We start from the raw sequence: 19,369 nt of genomic DNA on the forward strand, positions 1-19,369 counted from the left end.
AGATTGTCGATTACTGAAGGGGGCTCGACCAAGCTGCTGCTGCTGCTGCTTCATTGACGTCGCGATTCGCCAATCAGAACCCGGCGCCGACAGAGGGCAGCCAATCGCCGGGCCTTGCCTTTCCCCGGGAGGCGGGATGTAGAGGTGATTGTCACGTAGAAGGCCCAATCAGCCTCAAAAACGCGCCGGGAGAAAAAGGCACTGAAGCAGCGAGAAACATGACATTTATCCTACATGACGCCGGCTTAGTGGCGGGGCTGCCGTCCTATTTCATGTGAATGATGGAGAGATAAATGAGGGAGAATGTGAAGTGTGTGGTGCGAGATATTGATATATTCCTCCTCAACACCCAATGTCCAGAAAGACTTCGCGACATGCTGGTCGAGTGGCTGATGCAAAGAAATGTCTCATTTGTCCGTGAATTACGTTTTAATGAAAGCCTCGTGAAAAAAAAATCTCAGGAAAGACACCTTTTCTATCGATTTATTGTGTGCAATTACACATATTACTCAATGCAGAATTGTGGTGCAATTATATCGATGTTAACTTTGCTCCTTTTTTATCTGATAGCCTGACAAACCAAAGAACATAGCGCATCTCTCCTCTGATTTACAGAAACCAGGCCTTAAACTGCAGTGGGCGTTGTAGGAAATCTCTGATTCTGATTTGTCCGACTGGAGACCAATAATTGAGTGTTAAGCTCCGCCGGTGACGTCTGTTTGGACTGAATGTCTTTGCTAGGTTAAAGTTTGACTTCTCTGTTTCTTTCCGAGGGGTACACGTCTGTATTGATTTCGGTATTATTGTAGTGAGGCTCCGCTTCCAAAGTCTAAATTACGGGAACTCTGTCACAGTCTGTCATAGAAAAGGTGTGACAAAATCTTTTAATTTATTTGTTCAGTAACGTTGAAGACATCTATGTACAGGAAACAAACAGCACCTTCTGAATTCCTTGATCAGTCCTGATCAGTCCTGCTCAGAAATATTAGCTTGCAAAACGAAATGACAAAATAAAAACTTTATTGCACGTATTTAAATGACTGATCTACTGCCATCAAGCTGATAATAAAGGATTAAGAAAACAATACTCAATAAAACACAGCTGTACATGCTTTGTACATACAGGGAATTGTATTTTCTCAGAAAGCCAATCTGAGATAAGAATAAACGCTCAGTAGTTTATAAAACGTTGCCCTTAACGCCATTGCGTAGTTAGTTTTAGTGTATAATGCCCTCTAGTGGTACAATGTATAACAGAACCTGTTAAGTACTTTAAGGTCAGTGTCTTGGGAACACATTTAAATAATGGGGTAAAACATAGATGATAAATGAGTGCATCTATACACTGCAACCATTGTAAATGTTTACCATCATTTGTAATATTGGAATTTCATGAGAAAACCTTACCTTCCCAAGATCTGACCTGTCTTGGTCAGTTAACTGCTTTAAGCAGTAGAGTATTTCAATAGGAATTACAAAGGCAGTTGTATAGGTGTAAATTTTCACAGTCGATTTCACGGTTACATCTGTACTTCCTGTGTTGTGTATGAACAGTATTTAAATGGGCTGCCATTAAAACTTTGATAAAGGTACAGTTTGGAATCTAGAGTGTCCTGTAATTACAGGCCTATATCTCTTCTACCATTTTGTGTCAAAGACAGAGGAACATACTGTTGCATTTAAAAATAGTTTACTACAAACTCTCCTCAAACTCCTCTGGTCTGTAGATTGATCGTTTTCCTTAATTAAGACTTTTGTGTTTCAAAGTCAGACATTTTGTGCTGTACCATTAAGGATGGGAAAAAAAGAGGAACTCAAGTACTGTGCTGACAGTTTTGAAAGCAGAGAACACAGAATAAAATTTTTATGAAATCTGGTTTAAAGTGATCTCTGGGGTTGGAAAAAATGTCCAGAATCTCTTTCGACCTACATTTTATTTGAAAGGAGTTTTTTTTTCAAAACTCAGGTTCTTCCTCTTCAACTTCCTTATGGAGTATATTTCCTGCATTCTCACTGAAGGCTGAAAGTATCCGAAACTTTGTCTCACCCCCTTTGAAATCACTGTCAGTACCAAAACTGGTTGGTGGAGTATGAAACAAGCTACCCAGCAATTTTGTTGAAGCCGATGCTCTGGTTTACTTTAAGAATTGGCTGGATGAGATCCTTGAATCAATTAATTACTAATTACCATACAGGCTACATGGCCTGAATGGCCTCCTTTCATCCTGTTTTATGTTCTATTGTTTAATAACGAGCAATGAGTCTGCATCACATGTGAAGCATGACTTGGCTATGCTTTGGTGGGACAGAAGAAAGATTTGCTAATGGTTGTTCCATACCTGAAAAATGCCCAAACACAGGCAAGAATATGAAGAGAATATGGTGAGATCATAGTAAAAAAAAACGCTCTGAGGTGGATTTGAAAGATCCTTGGTGCAGATTTGAATACTTTCCTGAATCATGACATGATGCTATGTACTGTAAAGCAGATACCCTGATGTCATTCAAGGAAGTGCTTAACTACTAACTACCAAACAGCCTTGCTAAGCTCAATGGCTACCTCTTGTTTGTATCATTTCATTTTCCTCTTTTAATTGTGTAAGTTCACAATATTGTGACTTGGGTGTGTGAGCATATTATTGAATATAAGTAACTGTAAAAGCAAAGACGTCTGATATATCTTTTGGTAAAGGCCTTAGGACATTCTGAAGCATTTTTGTAATTAATTAAGTACATGTATACATATTGTCCAATGTATTTTTACAATACATTTATTATTTTCTTATTCATGATATTTTCTCACTGTTTACCTTCCTAGGTAAATATATTTAACACATGAATCTCAACAGTCGCACCAGTTTCTTGAAAGATGTCTAGGTACTGGCTTCAACAACACATTCATGACAGCTGTGTGTTATTTCCATACCATACTGACAAAGTTTCTTTGGTGGAAGCGCTCCCTGATATGGAAGCAGTAAAGGTGCACTCAGTGTTTCACACAAGGATATTGAATGTTGGCAGTTTTTTTGTTTAATAAATAATGACATAAAAGCAAAATTTGAGTGTTATCTGATACATGAGATTAAATTATTGTTAAGGCTTGGTGAGGACTAGATAAAGGTTAGACACCATAAAATCATAATGTGGTGTATGTGACTGAGAAAAACCTAGATTCATATATATATAAAACAGGGATTTTGAATTTAATCTAAATATAATTGTATATTGAATAGAAATATAATTGTTATATTTGAATACACATGAGCTCTAGATATTACACAACAGTAAAAAGCAGAACTGTCAGACCGCTAATTCCGCTTTGTAACATTCAAAGTCAGCAGCCACAGTGGAACTGCTGTTTCACCTTTACTACTATCTCCAGCAATTTATGTTTGTGTTTGTATATTTATTTCCTTTTAGCAGCCATCAGGAAGAGCTTGTATTTCTAGGCTGCCTTAGCTGGTTTAGAGGAGTTGTCTCGATTTAGTTCAGTTTGGTTTTAGAGTTGAGACTGTCCTATGAAGGGTCTTTTGTTCTCGGAGAATCTTGGTTAGTTTGTATTAAAATTGGTCTTTATATTGTTCGTATGAAAATTGAGAGGACAATTGAGAATAGATTTACACTGTAGGCCTGTACAGCTTCTTACAAAGACTCATGGTATTTGTAAACAATTGTAGGTCAATAATGTGTGTCTTTCATTTTGAGTTTAGTTTGTAGTTGTTGTGAAAAGCTTTGTGTTTTAAGTTATTTTTCCTTTATTTAACCACCAGAAACAAAGAAATGCTGTGGCCACATTCTGAGTCATTCCAGACTGTGGGAGGAGGTGCCAGTGTCCTTCCTAAATTTGCATTCTAGACAAGCAGGTGTCAGGATCCTGTTTTTAACATTGGTTTGACTTCAGCGATTTACATGATTCCCTCATAAGGTTTTACTATGTATATGCAGAATATCGAAAGATAAATTAATTACAGTAGCAACAGATTCACAAAGTTATTATCAGGAAAATGGCCATCTGTTTTTGTAGCACATACGCAAACATTTCCTCGAACAGACGTGACCGAGATACATTCATGATACTCATCAACATTTCTCATCAACAGTGCTGATCAGCCGGGTTCAGCTGTGAAAGTCACTAGCTAGAGAGCTGAGAGTTCATGGTTCAGGCAACACAAGCTACTTGCACACATGCTTCATAGCAGTTTGCAGACACTTGTGTGGCTCTGTCTCATTGCTCTCATGGGTTCTGGACAAGCCTGTATCTGGCATGGGCTAAATGTTTTCCAGACTCATTCCAGATATGCACAATAGGTCCCCAGTCTGGGGGGTTGGGCATGCATTGAATAACTGGCATGGTTCAAATGTCAGGCTCTTGATAAATAAACTCTTTAGTATTGTGTAAATACTGAAAATGTTTCTGTGTCAATTGCAACCAGCATACTGGTGTGTAGCTCTGCAATAAATTCTCATGTTCATTGCAACTGACCCTTTATGACAGTGGCTCATGACCTTGGTTCTAAGGGACCCCTGTTTCCACCGGCTTGTGATACATCCAAGGTCTAAACCGCAGCCTAACAGACATAGATTGACTATCAGAGGTATTTTTAAGGGTGAATGGGATTTGTCATTGGAATCGATCCCTTGTCCATTTGTGAGGAACACAACTTCTCTCATTCGGTTGTGTGTTAGCTTGAGCCTGAAATGTAACCCATCGTACCTCTGCAGAATGAAAAAGAAAAACAATGTCTGTGTGATACATTGTCGTGGCCACCTGTATCTGTTTCTCCCTAACTCGATAAACTGTTCAGTCCTGTTTAGACAGAGACAAGGCTTGAAAACTCTAGAGCTCCAGTGGCGCAATCGGTTAGCGTGTGGTACTTATACAGCAGTACAAAGCAGAGCAATGCTGAAGTTGTGAGTTTGAGCCTCACCTGGAGCATGAGTTTTTGGGGCAGAACGGTGGCTCTGTGGTTAAGGATCTGTGGCTGGAAGGTTACCGGTTCAAATCCCGCAGCCGGCAGAGGAATCCTACTCCGTTGGGCCCCTGAGCAAGGCCCTTCACCCCAACTGCTCCAGGGGTGCTGTACAATAGCTGACCCTGCACTCTGACCCCAGGCTTCTCTCCCTGTCTGTGTGTCTCATGGAGAGCAAGCTGGAGTATGCGTAAAAGACAAATTCCTAATGCAAGAAAGGGTTAATAAAGTAATGTTAAAACTCTAAATAAACACGCCGAGGAGAGAAGTTCTGTTTGCAGAGCAATACACGATTGAATCAGGGAAATGTCGAAGCCGAGGACTCGGCCAAACAAAGTGTTTAAACGAATAAGCAGGTAAATAAAAGGACTCGTTAAAGAAAGGTGGGGTGAGGAAAATCATACAAATGATTTCCAACGGCAACACCACTACATTCAGGTCCAACAGCACTTCCTGAGAGGGCCACAGGGTGGCGCTGCTCTCCAGAGCAACATTTTTGAAACATTGAGAACGTTTCAAACATGAAACATTTTTTTTTAATTAAACTAACCCTAACCCAAAACAGAAACAAAATAAATCTTGATTTATTATTGAATGGGATTAGTGCGTAAGTATAATCTTGTCTGAAAATAATATAGCACTTCAAAGTTTATTTAGCACTTGTTCACTAATCATAATAAAGGCGTCTAATAAATGTGTCCGTTTAATACACGAGGTGAAGACATTATTTGCTCGATATCACAGACCTCCCAGAAATTAGCGGATCAATACATGTGAATATATTCATTAGGACATGTGCTTTATCTAGCACTTGTATCAGGCCAGACTGATTAGGGGCAAAGAAAAAACACCAAAATCTGGGAGAAAGATATTTCTGTGCATATCTCCTGGGAATTCGAGAGATCCACGATTATTCAGCTATTTACATTTTACCAAACAATGTACGCGTGTCCACTTGATTAGACTCAAATACCATTTTGGACATTATTGGGTTTTTTTGCGCCCTCTGGATGTTTAATTCGATATACACATTCAGATTTATCCATTAAATACAAAAGTCTTTATTAAAAAATATATTTTCTGTATCTAAAATATAAAATACGATCTTTAGAACATATTGAAAACCTTAGTCAAATACTGCAAAAGATTTCCATAATAATGAAGCTTATTACGTGTCTAATGTTTTAAATGTATTTAACTGCATATATAAATAATTTAATTAGGGTTCTTATTATCATTCATTCTTGAGTGTAGATAGCGTAATTTTCCAAAAGCATTCTGGCATAAATACATGCATGTAAGAAGAACATTTCTAATATGATTAACTCAATTAACTCAATACAGAAAACATTACATTTTATTAATTACGTATTTAGTGTTTTATCTAAAGATATTTTGAAACTTTATGTTCTGTGACACCTTTTGATAAATTTTAAAATAATCAATACTTTGCTAAATAAATTGCTAAATATTTACCGTCATTGGTACCGTATTGGGCTAGAAGCTAAAAGTTGCGCAATTTTCATATACTGATTTCTTAAAAGCCCAAAAGATCAATCAAACATACAGCGTGTGATATTTCAAATTAAACGTTGTTATTCAACATTTAAGATGATTATTGTTTCTTGTGAGGACATCAACATTTCCAAAAGGCTAGGATTTTTTTCCCATTATTTAAAATAAACCTAGATTGAACAAGAAACGTCACAACCTCTCGCGGTTAATTTACAAGTTGAACAACATTGTGTGACTGGCAGATATGGAACTATTCCTTTTAGATATTTTCTGGATTTACTTTGAATGATTAGACTGCACAGACTCCAGAAATTTCGAAAAACTATTAGAACTGAAACATTTTAGTGGAGAACGAAGACATAATTTGAAGGGACAATTGAGATAAAGAAACATCTTAGACTCTAGAAATCTCTTCATTGGCGATTCACACGATCTGAACTCGCAAATGTAGTTTACTAACAATGCTTTTATCACAGAATATTAATAAAGAAGAAATGGCATTGTGCCAAGAAAAACTAAAAAAAACTTCTCCATATTTGAACATACATTTAGGCTGCATCAAAACCGTTTTTCGTCGTATTTAAAAATGTCATCTAAAGATCCGTAGAAAAGCCTCGTTTTCTGCGCCGGTCTGTCTTTTATGTCACTATCACTTAGATTGAATGGCGAGGAATCCTTTCATAAATGACAGTAGCCAACCAAAAACCTTCTCTGTGAAGAAACGTAAGAAATGCAACCAGACGCTCCCGTCTCGGTTGGAGCGGATTAAACTACTGGAGCTAAACCTAACATCTGCATCACAGCGCAGGCATGGGAGCGATGAGCGTAACGCGGTCGTGTCCAGTTGCCTTGCATGAAATATGTCTGTACTGCATGCTCTGTACTATCAAGGGACTAGCTGTATCCCTGTACTGTGTAACTGTGTAACTGTGTCCGAGCTGAAGGAGGCGGCGGCTCGGTCAAATAAAATGTACCGAGCTACACGGTCTGTCCTGTTGCCCGGTACGTCATGGATGGGACAACATTCTCTTTTAACCGCCAACCTTTTGCTTTCCAGAGATGCCGTTTCTTGTCGAACGAGGCTTTATTATTGGATGATGAAGGGGAAAAAAAACCCCATCAGCCGGCCTTCCTCTTCCTGGTGTACTTGACATCGGGCGTGCGCAGTGATACTGTCAATAGGAGGAGTTTGGCAGCTCTCGTCTGCAGTTCAAACAAGACAAGTCAGAACAAATACCTCTTAACTCCGTGGCGACACTACAAGAAATCCCGACGATGCCAGTTTAATGGCAAATGATCTGTAGACCTGACACTAGCAGAAACGGAAATACTGGACGTTCATGCGGGATTTGCTTCAGGCGTTTTTACATCGCGATGCACTTTGCGAAACTACGACCTGTCAAATGAAGTATCAGTTTTAGTACCGGTTCTGGAAAAAAGGACTTGCGCGATTTTTTTTTTGTTCACCATGAGCTCTGGAGATATCTTGTCATCTGCCGCAGCCACTGGCAACACTATTCTGGTCGAAGAATTACTGAAAGCCGGCATCGATCCCAATGATGTTAACGCCTTTGGTCGGACCCCTCTTCAGGTAGGTCATAATAGGCTGAACTGAATAAATTACATTTTCAGCCTGCTGTGGAGGTTAACTTGTATTCGGAAATTATAGATTAAATAGCGTATTGGTAGTTGTTGCGTGGGATAAGGAGGTCATTTATGTGAGGCAGGTATAGATATAAGAAAAACGACGCCTGTCATGACAGAACATGACGCTTATTTGTTTTTCAAAATTCATGTATGCTAATAAGGACCATAGGCCTATGTTCTCTAAGGTTTTAATAGAAATACGCCTCTACTGACGTTTTAAAAAATAATAAAATGCAAATTATAGTATATATAGTATATAGTAATTATAGTATAGTATATGTCATATGCAATAATCCATAGCGTATATGTGTGCGTATAGTTTTCTAGTCTTCAGTAAAATGACAGTTTACAGTATGTGGACGTACTGTTTAAACTCTTTGGGGGAAAAAATCTTACACCGAAGATTTTAAATCCTTTTATGAAAACAGGCAACCAATACGACATTCATCAACTGAGATTTCTTAAATTAGGAAAATTAACACAGAAATGTCTTCTCTAAAATGGTTAATTTTCTAAGGCCAATATAATGAGAATTTTCAAGTTAATTTAATTGTTAGGTTTTGACATTTTTAACCTTATTAGAAATGATGAGTATTAACATTATCGTTAAGTGTTTCGGGTTTTTTTTTTAAATGGGAGCAGTCTCGGATTAAAAGCAAACGTCTTTATATGTAACTGACTTCACTTTATTACCATCCAGATATCTTGCGTAGCAAATTTGTAGTTGGAAACAGGATACATCCTTCTTAATATTTTACATTTAGACATATTTTTCAAAATATGTCTTTTCTAGTAATTAAAATTATTGCATTTGGAAAACCACAGCATGTCTCATTCTGTTCAAGTTTTCACTGTTCATTAATTCCATTTGTTTACGCCTGCTCGGGTATATACAGTACTGTATGTATTTATTTAAAAATTAATGGGAAATATTATTGAAAGATTCCATATATAGTACACAAGTATTTACGTTTTATGTTTTGAAAATGAGAAGCAACCAATTTATTGTTTGTGGTCACAATCAATTTATTAGAAAATGTTTAACCCATACATTTTTTGTCCTTCATCGTAAATTCACACGTGACTAATCGATAGCCAACAACCTGTAGCGCAGATATGAAAATACAGTACACTACTTTCTATCGAAAGCAGTAAATATACTTAAAAACATAACGGGTATTAGTATCTCTAAGAGCAGCGAGCAGAATGAACAAGCACCAAGATAATAAATCAACTTAATTGTTGAACATTTATTACAGGGCTAGATTATTGTCTTGAAGTGCAGGTAAACGTTTTTTTTATTTAAACAAAATAACAGTCGTAATATTTACTCACTTTTTCAGAAATTAGTGGCTTCTTTAACGTAAACTACAGACAGATCTGTATTAGCTTATACTAGCATATACTAGGTACTGAGTATTAAAAATTGTTGTTCAAATAGAAACAACCCGTTGTTGTTTTATCAAGTCTAAGACATTAGCCTATTGGAAATTAAGTTTAGACTTATTCTTAAAATGAAGTTAAACGATTTCTCATTTTTTCCTCATGGAGTACCTTACTCTTAAGTGAGTACATAAAGAATCGAAAAATGTCATTAGACGATTTATAAAATGTTAAGGAATCTACTATTTTTTCACGTTGTATTACCAGTGTGTAATTTACAAAATCTGGTATCTAAAACACAAATGTGTGATAAGTTTATACGTTAAAGTCAGCAGACAAAAATATGCTCTAATCGCAGGGTTTATGCAAAGTGTATTTTGTTGTGCTTTTTTTTTTTACTTTGTCACAAAAAGCATTGCCAATTAACTTGTTTGCAGTCATTTTTTCCTGCCGGTTTGGACACAGAAATCTAACGTATTTTCAAACGTTATTGTTGTTGCCGCAACATTTACCGTTCTGAGTGACAGTAAAAAAAAAAAAAGTCACTCAAATTATTCTTCACTATGTTTGACCACCGTGCAGGTTATGATGATGGGGAACCCGATGGTGGCGGAGCTGCTGCTGTCTCACGGAGCGGACCCGAACGTCTCTGACTGCAGCACGTTCAGCACCCCGCTACACGACGCGGCCAGAGAGGGCTTCCTGTGCACGGTCAGGGTGTTAGTCCAGTACAACGCCGACAGAGATGTGAAGGATAACAACAACCGGCTACCCATTGATCTTGCCAGAGAAAATGGACACAAAGACGTCGTAGCGTTTTTAGAGCTGTAAATTTCACGATCACTTACATTTAATTTATAATTTAAGGTTTTAGGTTTTAGAAAACAAAACTGCAAAGAAGCGTCGAAGTATTGTTTTATGTATGATTATAAGATTACAGTATATTTTATACGCTGTGGTGTTTTTTTTTCTCTCGTTTAAAAAAGATCTATGGACCTCCGCACAGTCCAGACTTTTTAAAATTTGTTCTAATGTTTTCAAGGCAATTTCTTACTCTTTATTAAGTTTATGTTGGATTGATTTTTTGAAGTGCACGGATTGTTCAATTATTTTAGCTACTGTACCTTGAAAGGCTTTGTAATTCCTGTGAGCCCGTTACTCCAGTAATGAAGATAGTTAAGTTTGTATTTTACATATATTGCACATTATATAAATATAAATATTTATATTTTAAATTATGTTCCAAATACAGTAGTTATCATTCAGTAGACGTAAATAGCTAGTAAATAGTTTTCAAAGTAGGAACTAAAAAATAGCGTTTCAAAGTTTTTTTATGCGTTGATATGAAGTATATTATAAACTGCTGGAGCCGACTTACACTGATGGAAATAAGAAAAATTAAATAGCATTTATTTCACAAAATAAGCTTTGGCTTGCTCCAAGACGCGTTGTAAAACCATTCGATTGTTTTTTATAAATATTCAAATTTGAATTTGCAAGTTGTTTAGAATTCATGTTTTGTGTGTGAAGAAATTGTGCTGTGTAAAGTAATATAAAAACTGTCTGTGGTTATTTTTAGGTTTCGGAATACTAGGTGTTTCCGTTTTGTGAAATTTCCAACATATTTCAACAATGCATATTTAATATTTCATCATTATTAAATAATTTGATATTTATATGAAAATAAAATACTGATAAGAATCGATTGATTTGAAGATGGCTCATTATTAGCGTAGTTTTGGTCAACCGGTACAAAATAATGAAAAGACCCATTATTTTAAACTGCCATTCAGTAATGAACTGTAACGGAAAGAGACCGTCTTATCGTCTTATTCTCATTGGTAACCTTCTCTCTTCATATTATATAAGACTTGCGGCATTTGAAAATTGATTACTTTTAGTAGTTACGTTTAATTTCCTTTCCTGTGCTGAGTATTATAGAAAACTGTTAATCAGCTAACAAATGGAAACATTAAGTACTTTTCTTACTGATTCATAGTTCATGCTATCCAGTTTTAGAAAAGACCCCGGGTGGATCAACTCAATTTAGACAGGGGTGATTTTCGTGGTTTTCGTGAAAATCCATGATTTTTTTTAAATGCACACACATCAAAATTGATAAAGAATGTCACTGCCATCACTATAATTCTAATCTAGTGATGCAGAGTCGGGAAAAAATGGTCTGATTTTAATACCTATACCCAATACCCTTCAAGAACAGAATAGAAATAAATAGATCCAGCCGTTATCGGGAAGACGTCTATTCCTGGTCGGACAGGTCGGACAACAACACTCACTGTCAAACGAAAGACAAAAAGTTTTGGTCAGGTGGTTCTCTACTTGGTATTCATATCACACGATACCTTTTCATTTGCGTGATTCAAAAATAATACGGAAGTTGTTTTTTTAAGTCTTCGGGTCCAATTGCACAGGCAAAGAATCCTGTCAGCTGTTACTTTTTTATTCATGTTTTGAACGGAGTGTATTACAAAAGCTTTGGTTTTGTGATTAACTTTTGAGAATATGAAGGAAAAATACTCGCAGTCACAGTGGGATCGTGTCCAGAATGATGACGCGAATCTGGTCGTTAATTCTTTTGAATTGGATATTGTTGTTTGTTTTGTTTTTTTAAATCTTGATATCTAATCCTTTGTAGACTGTTCCTCTTTCAAGAGTGAAAATCATAATCCGCTAACGGCACTTCTCCCGTCTTCTCTTGAGAGCATTTATGTGGCTCTGAATTCCCGGTTAGCATAACCGGAGATACGAAAGTAACTCGTCGTTATGAAGAGGTAACCAAATTGTGGAAACCACCAAAGGGGTCAGCATGTATCTGAGAAATACTAAATGTACATATTTTAATTTAAAAGATTTGACCACCAGCATTATTTGTATAGGAAGTTAACAGCATAACGGCGTGATTAATCGCACAGTCGTTCATAGGGCTATGCCACTTTAACTCTGCTGTTCAGGTGTGATGCTCCGTTTGCCAACCAGCTGGAAAGGACACCAATTTTTTGCATTAAAAGCAAACAGGATTTTTTGTGATTTTCTGGTCACTTTTAGGATCACAAACCTTTTATGTTGATGTATTTAGATTTCAAGGAATCAAATACAGATATTGTATTTTTTTAATCGCCGACGTGTCTAATGATAATTTTCTAGGTAGATACATTACTAATTAACAAGCAAACGAACAATCCCCAATAGTGTTCATTGTGTTCTGACGTGTTATATCACAGAATGCCAGTCGCGACACCACTTTTGGACTACGGTGTTTCATGCTTGCGGTGATGGAAAATCCAGGTCAAACCAGTTTCAGACTCGTATTTAAATGTTGCTCCTTTATTTGGAGTTGACACAGGCTATTGAACAGATGGAAATAAAACAGATATGCCATTTGATTCCATAATTTTACTAAAAATAACTGCGCAATAGATACTGAGGGTTAATAGGTACTGTCACTAACTCGTGACTTTTTGTGACGTCAACCACTGAGAGAAACTGGGAGGGGGGGTTCGATTCATTTGTAGATACGAATGATAGAGTAAACGAATGAATATGTAGCAGGTTCCTCTTTTTCCTTTGTTATAGAATATCCCTCACCTATCTGTGTATAATAAATACAATAAAGGCAATACTAGTAGCTGAACTAGTGAAAATTGTAGTCGGTATATTAGGAAAAGAAGCATTTTCGTATTTTAAAACCTGGCATATTTTCAGTAGTGCTGAAAACAAGTGTCCAGATAACCAGACACAGAGCATACAACACCAAAAGAGAGGGGCTTTCAGTTACCCAATGCGCTTCAAAAACGTCTCGATGCATAAAATCAGTTGTTATGCTTGATGAAGATCATATTCCTGATATTACTCACGATAGGGTGACATCTCATCTCATCGCGTAAGCAAATTCAAACCAAGAGGCGAAACCTTGTGCTTAAAACGCGAGGCAGTTGCGGTAAATTATTTTAACATTGCTCAATGAAATCGGGAGTTGGTCACATTTCACAATAAAGTTAGCACAATCTCAGAACCGCAACAAAATCCAATACCCCAGAGCTAGGAGGCTTTTTAAAATCGTAAGCCATGGTGGATTTTTAATAAAGGTTTACTGTACATTTCATACAAAAGTAGTCAATCGTTCTCCACATTAAAAGAAAACGGGGAAAGTTATTTTGGACTACAAATGTTGCAGGCACCTACTGTATTAGGATGGCACTTTGACAGTGTCCTCACACCTTTCTTCAAAGGCGTTCTCAGTAAAGACGAGGTAGGAGCAGGTACAGTACCTCGGTCGATTTCATTTTCGTTTTTTCCTGGGACTAAAGATGTCTAGTTATACCGTGGTTTCTTCACGAGCTATACCATCTTTCAGCAATCGATATTTTAAACTGTATAGATTCAAGGTTCATGCATAAGAACATCTGAAACATTACAAGTTAGAAGAAATGTGAATCTCGGTAGCTTTTTAAAAATGTCAAACACGTTTCTCGAAGAATCTTTTACAATTTATTTTGGCAGTATAGTTTCGTCCAGTAAAACATTTCTTCTTTTATAAATAAGTATTGTAGATTTTTATTAATCACAAATGGCACTTGTAACAGAGTGAGGCCGAGTGTTCTGTCCGCACTAAAAATGAAACTAGTTAAAAATGTAGGAAGTCAAAGTCCATCTTCCAACAAAGGAAATATTCCTGGAAGAATCTTCATTGTGTACTAGATTGTGTAAGAGATCATCATCATAATCCTGCAGAGTCCTTCACAGAGCTCCACACACTGAAGCATTTATTTTCTAAAATGAAACTAGTTTGAAACGTAGGAAGTCAATGTCCTGTGTACTTCCCTTTGGTACAGAGGGAAGAACACTCCTCTACCACAATCAATCACATTCACCGTGAATTCACCTGTATAAACAAAGATCTGTTGTTGTCTTGGCACAACCATGTTTAACTAGGTGTCTGTTAGGTCTGTAGAAACAGAAAAGTGACAGAATATTTTAACTGGTAGCTTTAACTTGAAAAGTAAATTGTTTCAGTTTTAAAAAAAACCCAAAATGATGATGCCTGGGAACTTGAGCTTACATGCAAAATTTTATTTGCCTATAATCTCTCTAGCAGGAAAAAAGGCAAAAGTATCATTTGACGAGGCAGCATGGCTTGTTAGCTTCTATCTGACCTGACTCTGTTTTAAATGAATACACCTAAGAGGACCAAAGGTAAACATGCCGTATTTCTTCCACAAACAAGTGACGTTTTTGGTTTGAATTAACTGAGCTAACCTGAAAGCGGATGGGGTCTGATTCATTTACAGTACATACAGTACCAGTGGTTTTTTCTTAAAGGTGAACTCAATCTTGGCGAGAGTGAAAGGGCATCATAACGACTGAAACTGAGGTCAGTGAAGTGTTGCATGTAAAATGCAAGTCCAAAGTAGCACTGTACACTGTACATGCATTATTGCTGATCACTCACCTGTTTCACTATGCATTTCCTGCATGTTCTGTAAAGAAACTGGGTCCTAAATACAAAAGCAAAACTAGTGCAACACACTTCAGCAGTGAATACAATACAGAGAGAGTTCACTGAGTGGGGGGAACATATCCATAAATGACAGTGATGGTGGACGGTTTCATGTATGAATGCTGAGCTGTTCTTTGCCCTCCTAGAATACACAAAAAATAATTCTAGACATTTTAACAATGTTGCCCTACAGCTGCCTGGTCTTATGTACTCTTATAAAAGTTACACTCGGACAGTTTTCCCTCTAGTGAAACACAGCTCACCCACTCCCATCCCTGAGTGAATTCAGATGCACATCAAGAAAAGAACATCAATTAAGAGAACGTGATCAAGCAGCTTTATTGTAATGCCTGTCTGACAGGATAGCGTTATAGCACTGGACTTTGAGGCCAGCTCACTGGGTCTTATCACTGCACAGTAAACCTGAAAGCTCATCTGGAGCAGAGCTGCAGCAAGTGCACGAGGAGCAGGAGCAAGATATAAACAGACAAGCTTAACACTTCCTCAGCCTGTGGGCTTCAACCAGAGGCCCGGGGACATTTGGGGGTCTCACAGACATTGTTGAGGGGTACCTTTGAAACAATTTTTCACCCCTCTCGGCTAGCAGCAAGTTAGATCAATAAATACTACTGACAGAAGCTGTCTCTGAATCCTTTTTGATGACTACATAACAAAACATAACAAGGATTACGAAAGAGGGGAGGCCATTTGGTCCACCCAGCCACTTCTTGAAAGAAACCAGGCTACAGGCTGGGTAGTTTGCTCCATACTCCCACAACTCTTTGTCTAAAGAAGTGCCTCCTGTTCTTGGTTTTAAATGCATGTTAACAAAGTTTCCGCTTGTGCCCTCTGGTTAGTATCTCACAGTTCATTCTGAAGCAATCTGCTAAACTAATTCCGTTAATGCTTTCTTAAAGCCATCAGCACACCTACAGACCTCAAAGACCAGAGATCTCTGGAAAAGTACAGAGAGCTTCCCATTTCTGGCAATGATCATGCCTGCTGACTGGGCTGGTTTTGTGAACCAGGCTCTTGTGTTCCAGTGGCTGAATAGACACATACCTGGTGTCTTTTTAATTGGCATGAAAAACATCTTTTTACAGTACAGAAGATCAATCGCTGGGCCATCTGTGGCAAACGCCTCCAAGTATGCATGGCTTGCATTTTAATATTAGTCTCAGGATGGGATTCATTTTGAGCAAGATTTGTATACATTCTTTGTGGGCAATCACATCTAGACCTCTACATACACCTGCGCAACAAGCAATAATGTATTCAGAATACTCTATTATTTATTTTTATTTATTAATATATTGCAGGACATCTATTCAAAGTGACTTTTAATTCAAAATCAAAACAAGAACAAATTATTTTTTTGGAAAAGGAAAACAATCTATTCTGACATTTATTTCATGATACAAAACCTGCTTTTCTCTTTATTATGGCTATTAAAATGATTTATCTAATGCTGATGTAAGGTGTTGCCCGTACTTTTTTCCTGTTGAAGAGAGCGTGAAAGGAGTCAAGGCAGTGTAGTATTATATAGTGGGTAAGCCTCTGGACATGTGACTATGAGGTTGTGGTTCTGAATCTCTGCTGTGGACCCTGCAGCTGTACTCAGTTTTGCTCCTGTTCACCCCACCTAAATGGGGACCAGCATTTCCTGGGGGTTAATTCATGTGTTTGACTGCTGTGCTATTGATGGGCTTTGTAGTCCACCTAACACTAAACTAACCAGAATGCGCTCTGACCCAATGAGCTGGTGTGTCTCTGCTATGGACTTTTACCCTTTTTATTGTATATAGCACCTTTCATAGCACACCATCTCAAGGCACTGCACAATAAACCAATAAAACAAGAAAGGAAGTAAATTAAGCCAAATTAAAAGTGAAAAAGAGAGTGCTAAGAATTTGCTGAGGGGGGTCTTTCAAGATCAGATATGGGCCGGGAGATCACTCCACAGTCTGGGAGCAACACAACAGAAGGCACAGTCGCCCAGTGCTTGGATTCAGGTATTGGGAACTACAAAAGTCCAAAGTTCACAAATGTCCTGTAGTGTATACAGGAGGCTCCCAAGTCTTTACAGGTGAGCAGCAGTGCTTTGACACGTATTCTGAAAGCCACAGGGAGAAATTGAACAAGTGATGTATGCTTATCGGTGAAGGGAACTGATCTTTAAACCTGACTGAATGAACTCTGGAAGCTTTTAGAGAACTGCAAGTTATTCCCAAAGTCCTCGTGATGACTGTGAATCATGTTATAATTATAGAACTTAAGCACAATATACTGTTTACTGGAACTACAGAGGAATGTATTTTATGTTGATACTTTGATACTACCTTGCTGATTTACCTACTGTAACTGAGATTAACATCTTTGGTCCTGTTGTACTTGGAACCTAAGGAAATTGTGTCAAATATTAACAGCTCTTCTGAAGATGGTCAATAATAGTAATGTATATGAAGAAGTGCACTCTTGATATAAGGACAAAATGAAGATTGTGCTACATGGCAAAATGGAACTGAATTTTTCTTGCTAAATGTGCCATTTACTCACCGACAAAAAAATTGAACAGTATAAAGGCACCTATTTGCTTTATACAGTGGGTATAGAAAGTCACCACCCCCTTCCAAAATGTTCACCTTTTCTTTCCCTAAAGCCCAAAAAGACAATAAAATCAGATCCTTTCCACTTTTATTTACAAATTATATCTTGCAACATCCAAGTGAAAAAAAGAAAGCAAAACTTTTGAAAAAAAATAAATAAAAAAGTAGAATAACTGGGTTGGATAAGAGAACACCCCCTGAGTTAATACTTGGTGGTTTGCTTGAATTACAGCCTTGCCCTCTTCATTCCAAAGATTTTCAAAGGGATTTAGGTTGAGGCTCTGACTTAGGCCACTCAAGGACATTCACCTTCCTGTCCATCAGCCACTGTACAGTTGCTTTGGCAGTGTGCTTTGGGTCATTGTAGTGTTGAAAGGTGAACCATCTTCCCATTTTCAACTTCCTGGCTGAGGGCTGCAGGTTTTCTTCAAGAATTTGGCTGTATTTTGCACTATCCATCTTCCCTTCTATCCTGACAAGTGCCCCAGTCCCAGCTGAAGAGAAACACCCCCACAACAGGATGCTGCCACCACCGTGCTTTACTGTAGGAATGGTGTTCTTTGGATGGTAAGATGTGTTGGGTTTTCACCAGATGTACCGTTTCACATTCTGGCCAAAAAGTTCAATTTCAGTCCACCTGGCCAGAGCATCTTTAAGGTGCTTTTTAGCAAAGCATAAACAAGACTATACATGGCATTTTTCAAGGAGTGGCTTTTTTCTTGCCACCCCTCATACAGGCCAGATATGTGGAGCGCTTGTGATATTGTTGTCACATGCACACAATGACCAGTCTTTGCCATAAAGGCCTGTAGCTCAGTCAAAGTTGCCATCGGCCTCTTGGTAGCCTCTCTGATCAGTCTCCTTCTCACTCGGTCGTCCAGTTTGGAGGGACGGCCTGATCTAGGCAAGGTCTGGGTGGTCCCACACACTTTCCACTTCTTAATGATGGTCTTGACTGTGCTCCCTGGGATACTTCAAGCCTTTGAAATCTTTTTATACCATCTCCTGATTTGTGCCTTTCCACAACTTCATCTCGAAGTTCTTTTGAAAGCACCTTTCCGCCCATAGTAGAGTCTTTGCTCTGAAATGCACCTCCAAGCAGTGGAATCCACTAGAAACAGCTGCTTTTATTCTGAACCAAACAAACAAAATCACCCCAATGGATCACAGATGGGAGCCAGTTAGGTTGTTGTTTGATCTGTAAGGTGACTGGTTATACCTGAGCAAGTTAACAAATGCCATTGTAAGGGGGGGTGTTCACTTATCCAAATAAGGCATTTTACTGTTAGAATATTAATTTATTTTCAGAATGTAGAAAAAATTAAAGAGCTTTATAAGTTGCTTGAAGGACTAAGTAATGGTGCCTCTGGTCATTTGTTTGGCATAAGCAAATCTTAATTTCACATAATAAGGGAAAACGAAAAAGCTGTGAGAGTGAGTGTAATAAGTGGAAAAGTGACATTGATTAGTCTCACACGTGCCAAATGACCTGATCCACATGGGGTCATTACAGCAATAAAGGTAAGGAATAATGTTGGAGGGATTTTAATAAGTTGAATTGTGAGTTCAGTTCCCCTAACCCTATTTTTACCCATAAAATCTCGTTTACCAACCACACATTTTTTAAGAACATTACTCTACTGACATGTCAAACTCAATTAGGCATCTAGTACCCTGCGAAAAATCTTGTATCACACACACACACGCACAGAATCAGCTGTAGACCTTAC

At 37.8% G+C, this 19,369-nt stretch overlaps 1 protein-coding gene across 1 annotated transcript; it reads left to right on the forward strand.

Moving 5' to 3' along the window:
• The first annotated feature begins 7,690 nt into the window (after nt 1-7,690).
• Nucleotides 7,691-11,220, forward strand: LOC148840542 (cyclin-dependent kinase 4 inhibitor B-like). Its single transcript, XM_088919926.1, has 2 exons — nt 7,691-8,076; nt 10,098-11,220. The coding sequence occupies exons 1-2, from the start codon at nt 7,954-7,956 to the stop codon at nt 10,344-10,346; spliced, it is 372 nt and encodes a 123-aa protein (XP_088776052.1). The 5' UTR covers nt 7,691-7,953; the 3' UTR covers nt 10,347-11,220.
• Nucleotides 11,221-19,369: the final 8,149 nt, after the last annotated feature.

This window comes from Atractosteus spatula, chromosome 1 (assembly GCF_055471065.1).
Source record: "Atractosteus spatula isolate fAtrSpa1 chromosome 1, fAtrSpa1.hap1, whole genome shotgun sequence".
In the NCBI taxonomy this organism is placed as follows: Eukaryota; Metazoa; Chordata; class Actinopteri; order Semionotiformes; family Lepisosteidae; genus Atractosteus; species Atractosteus spatula.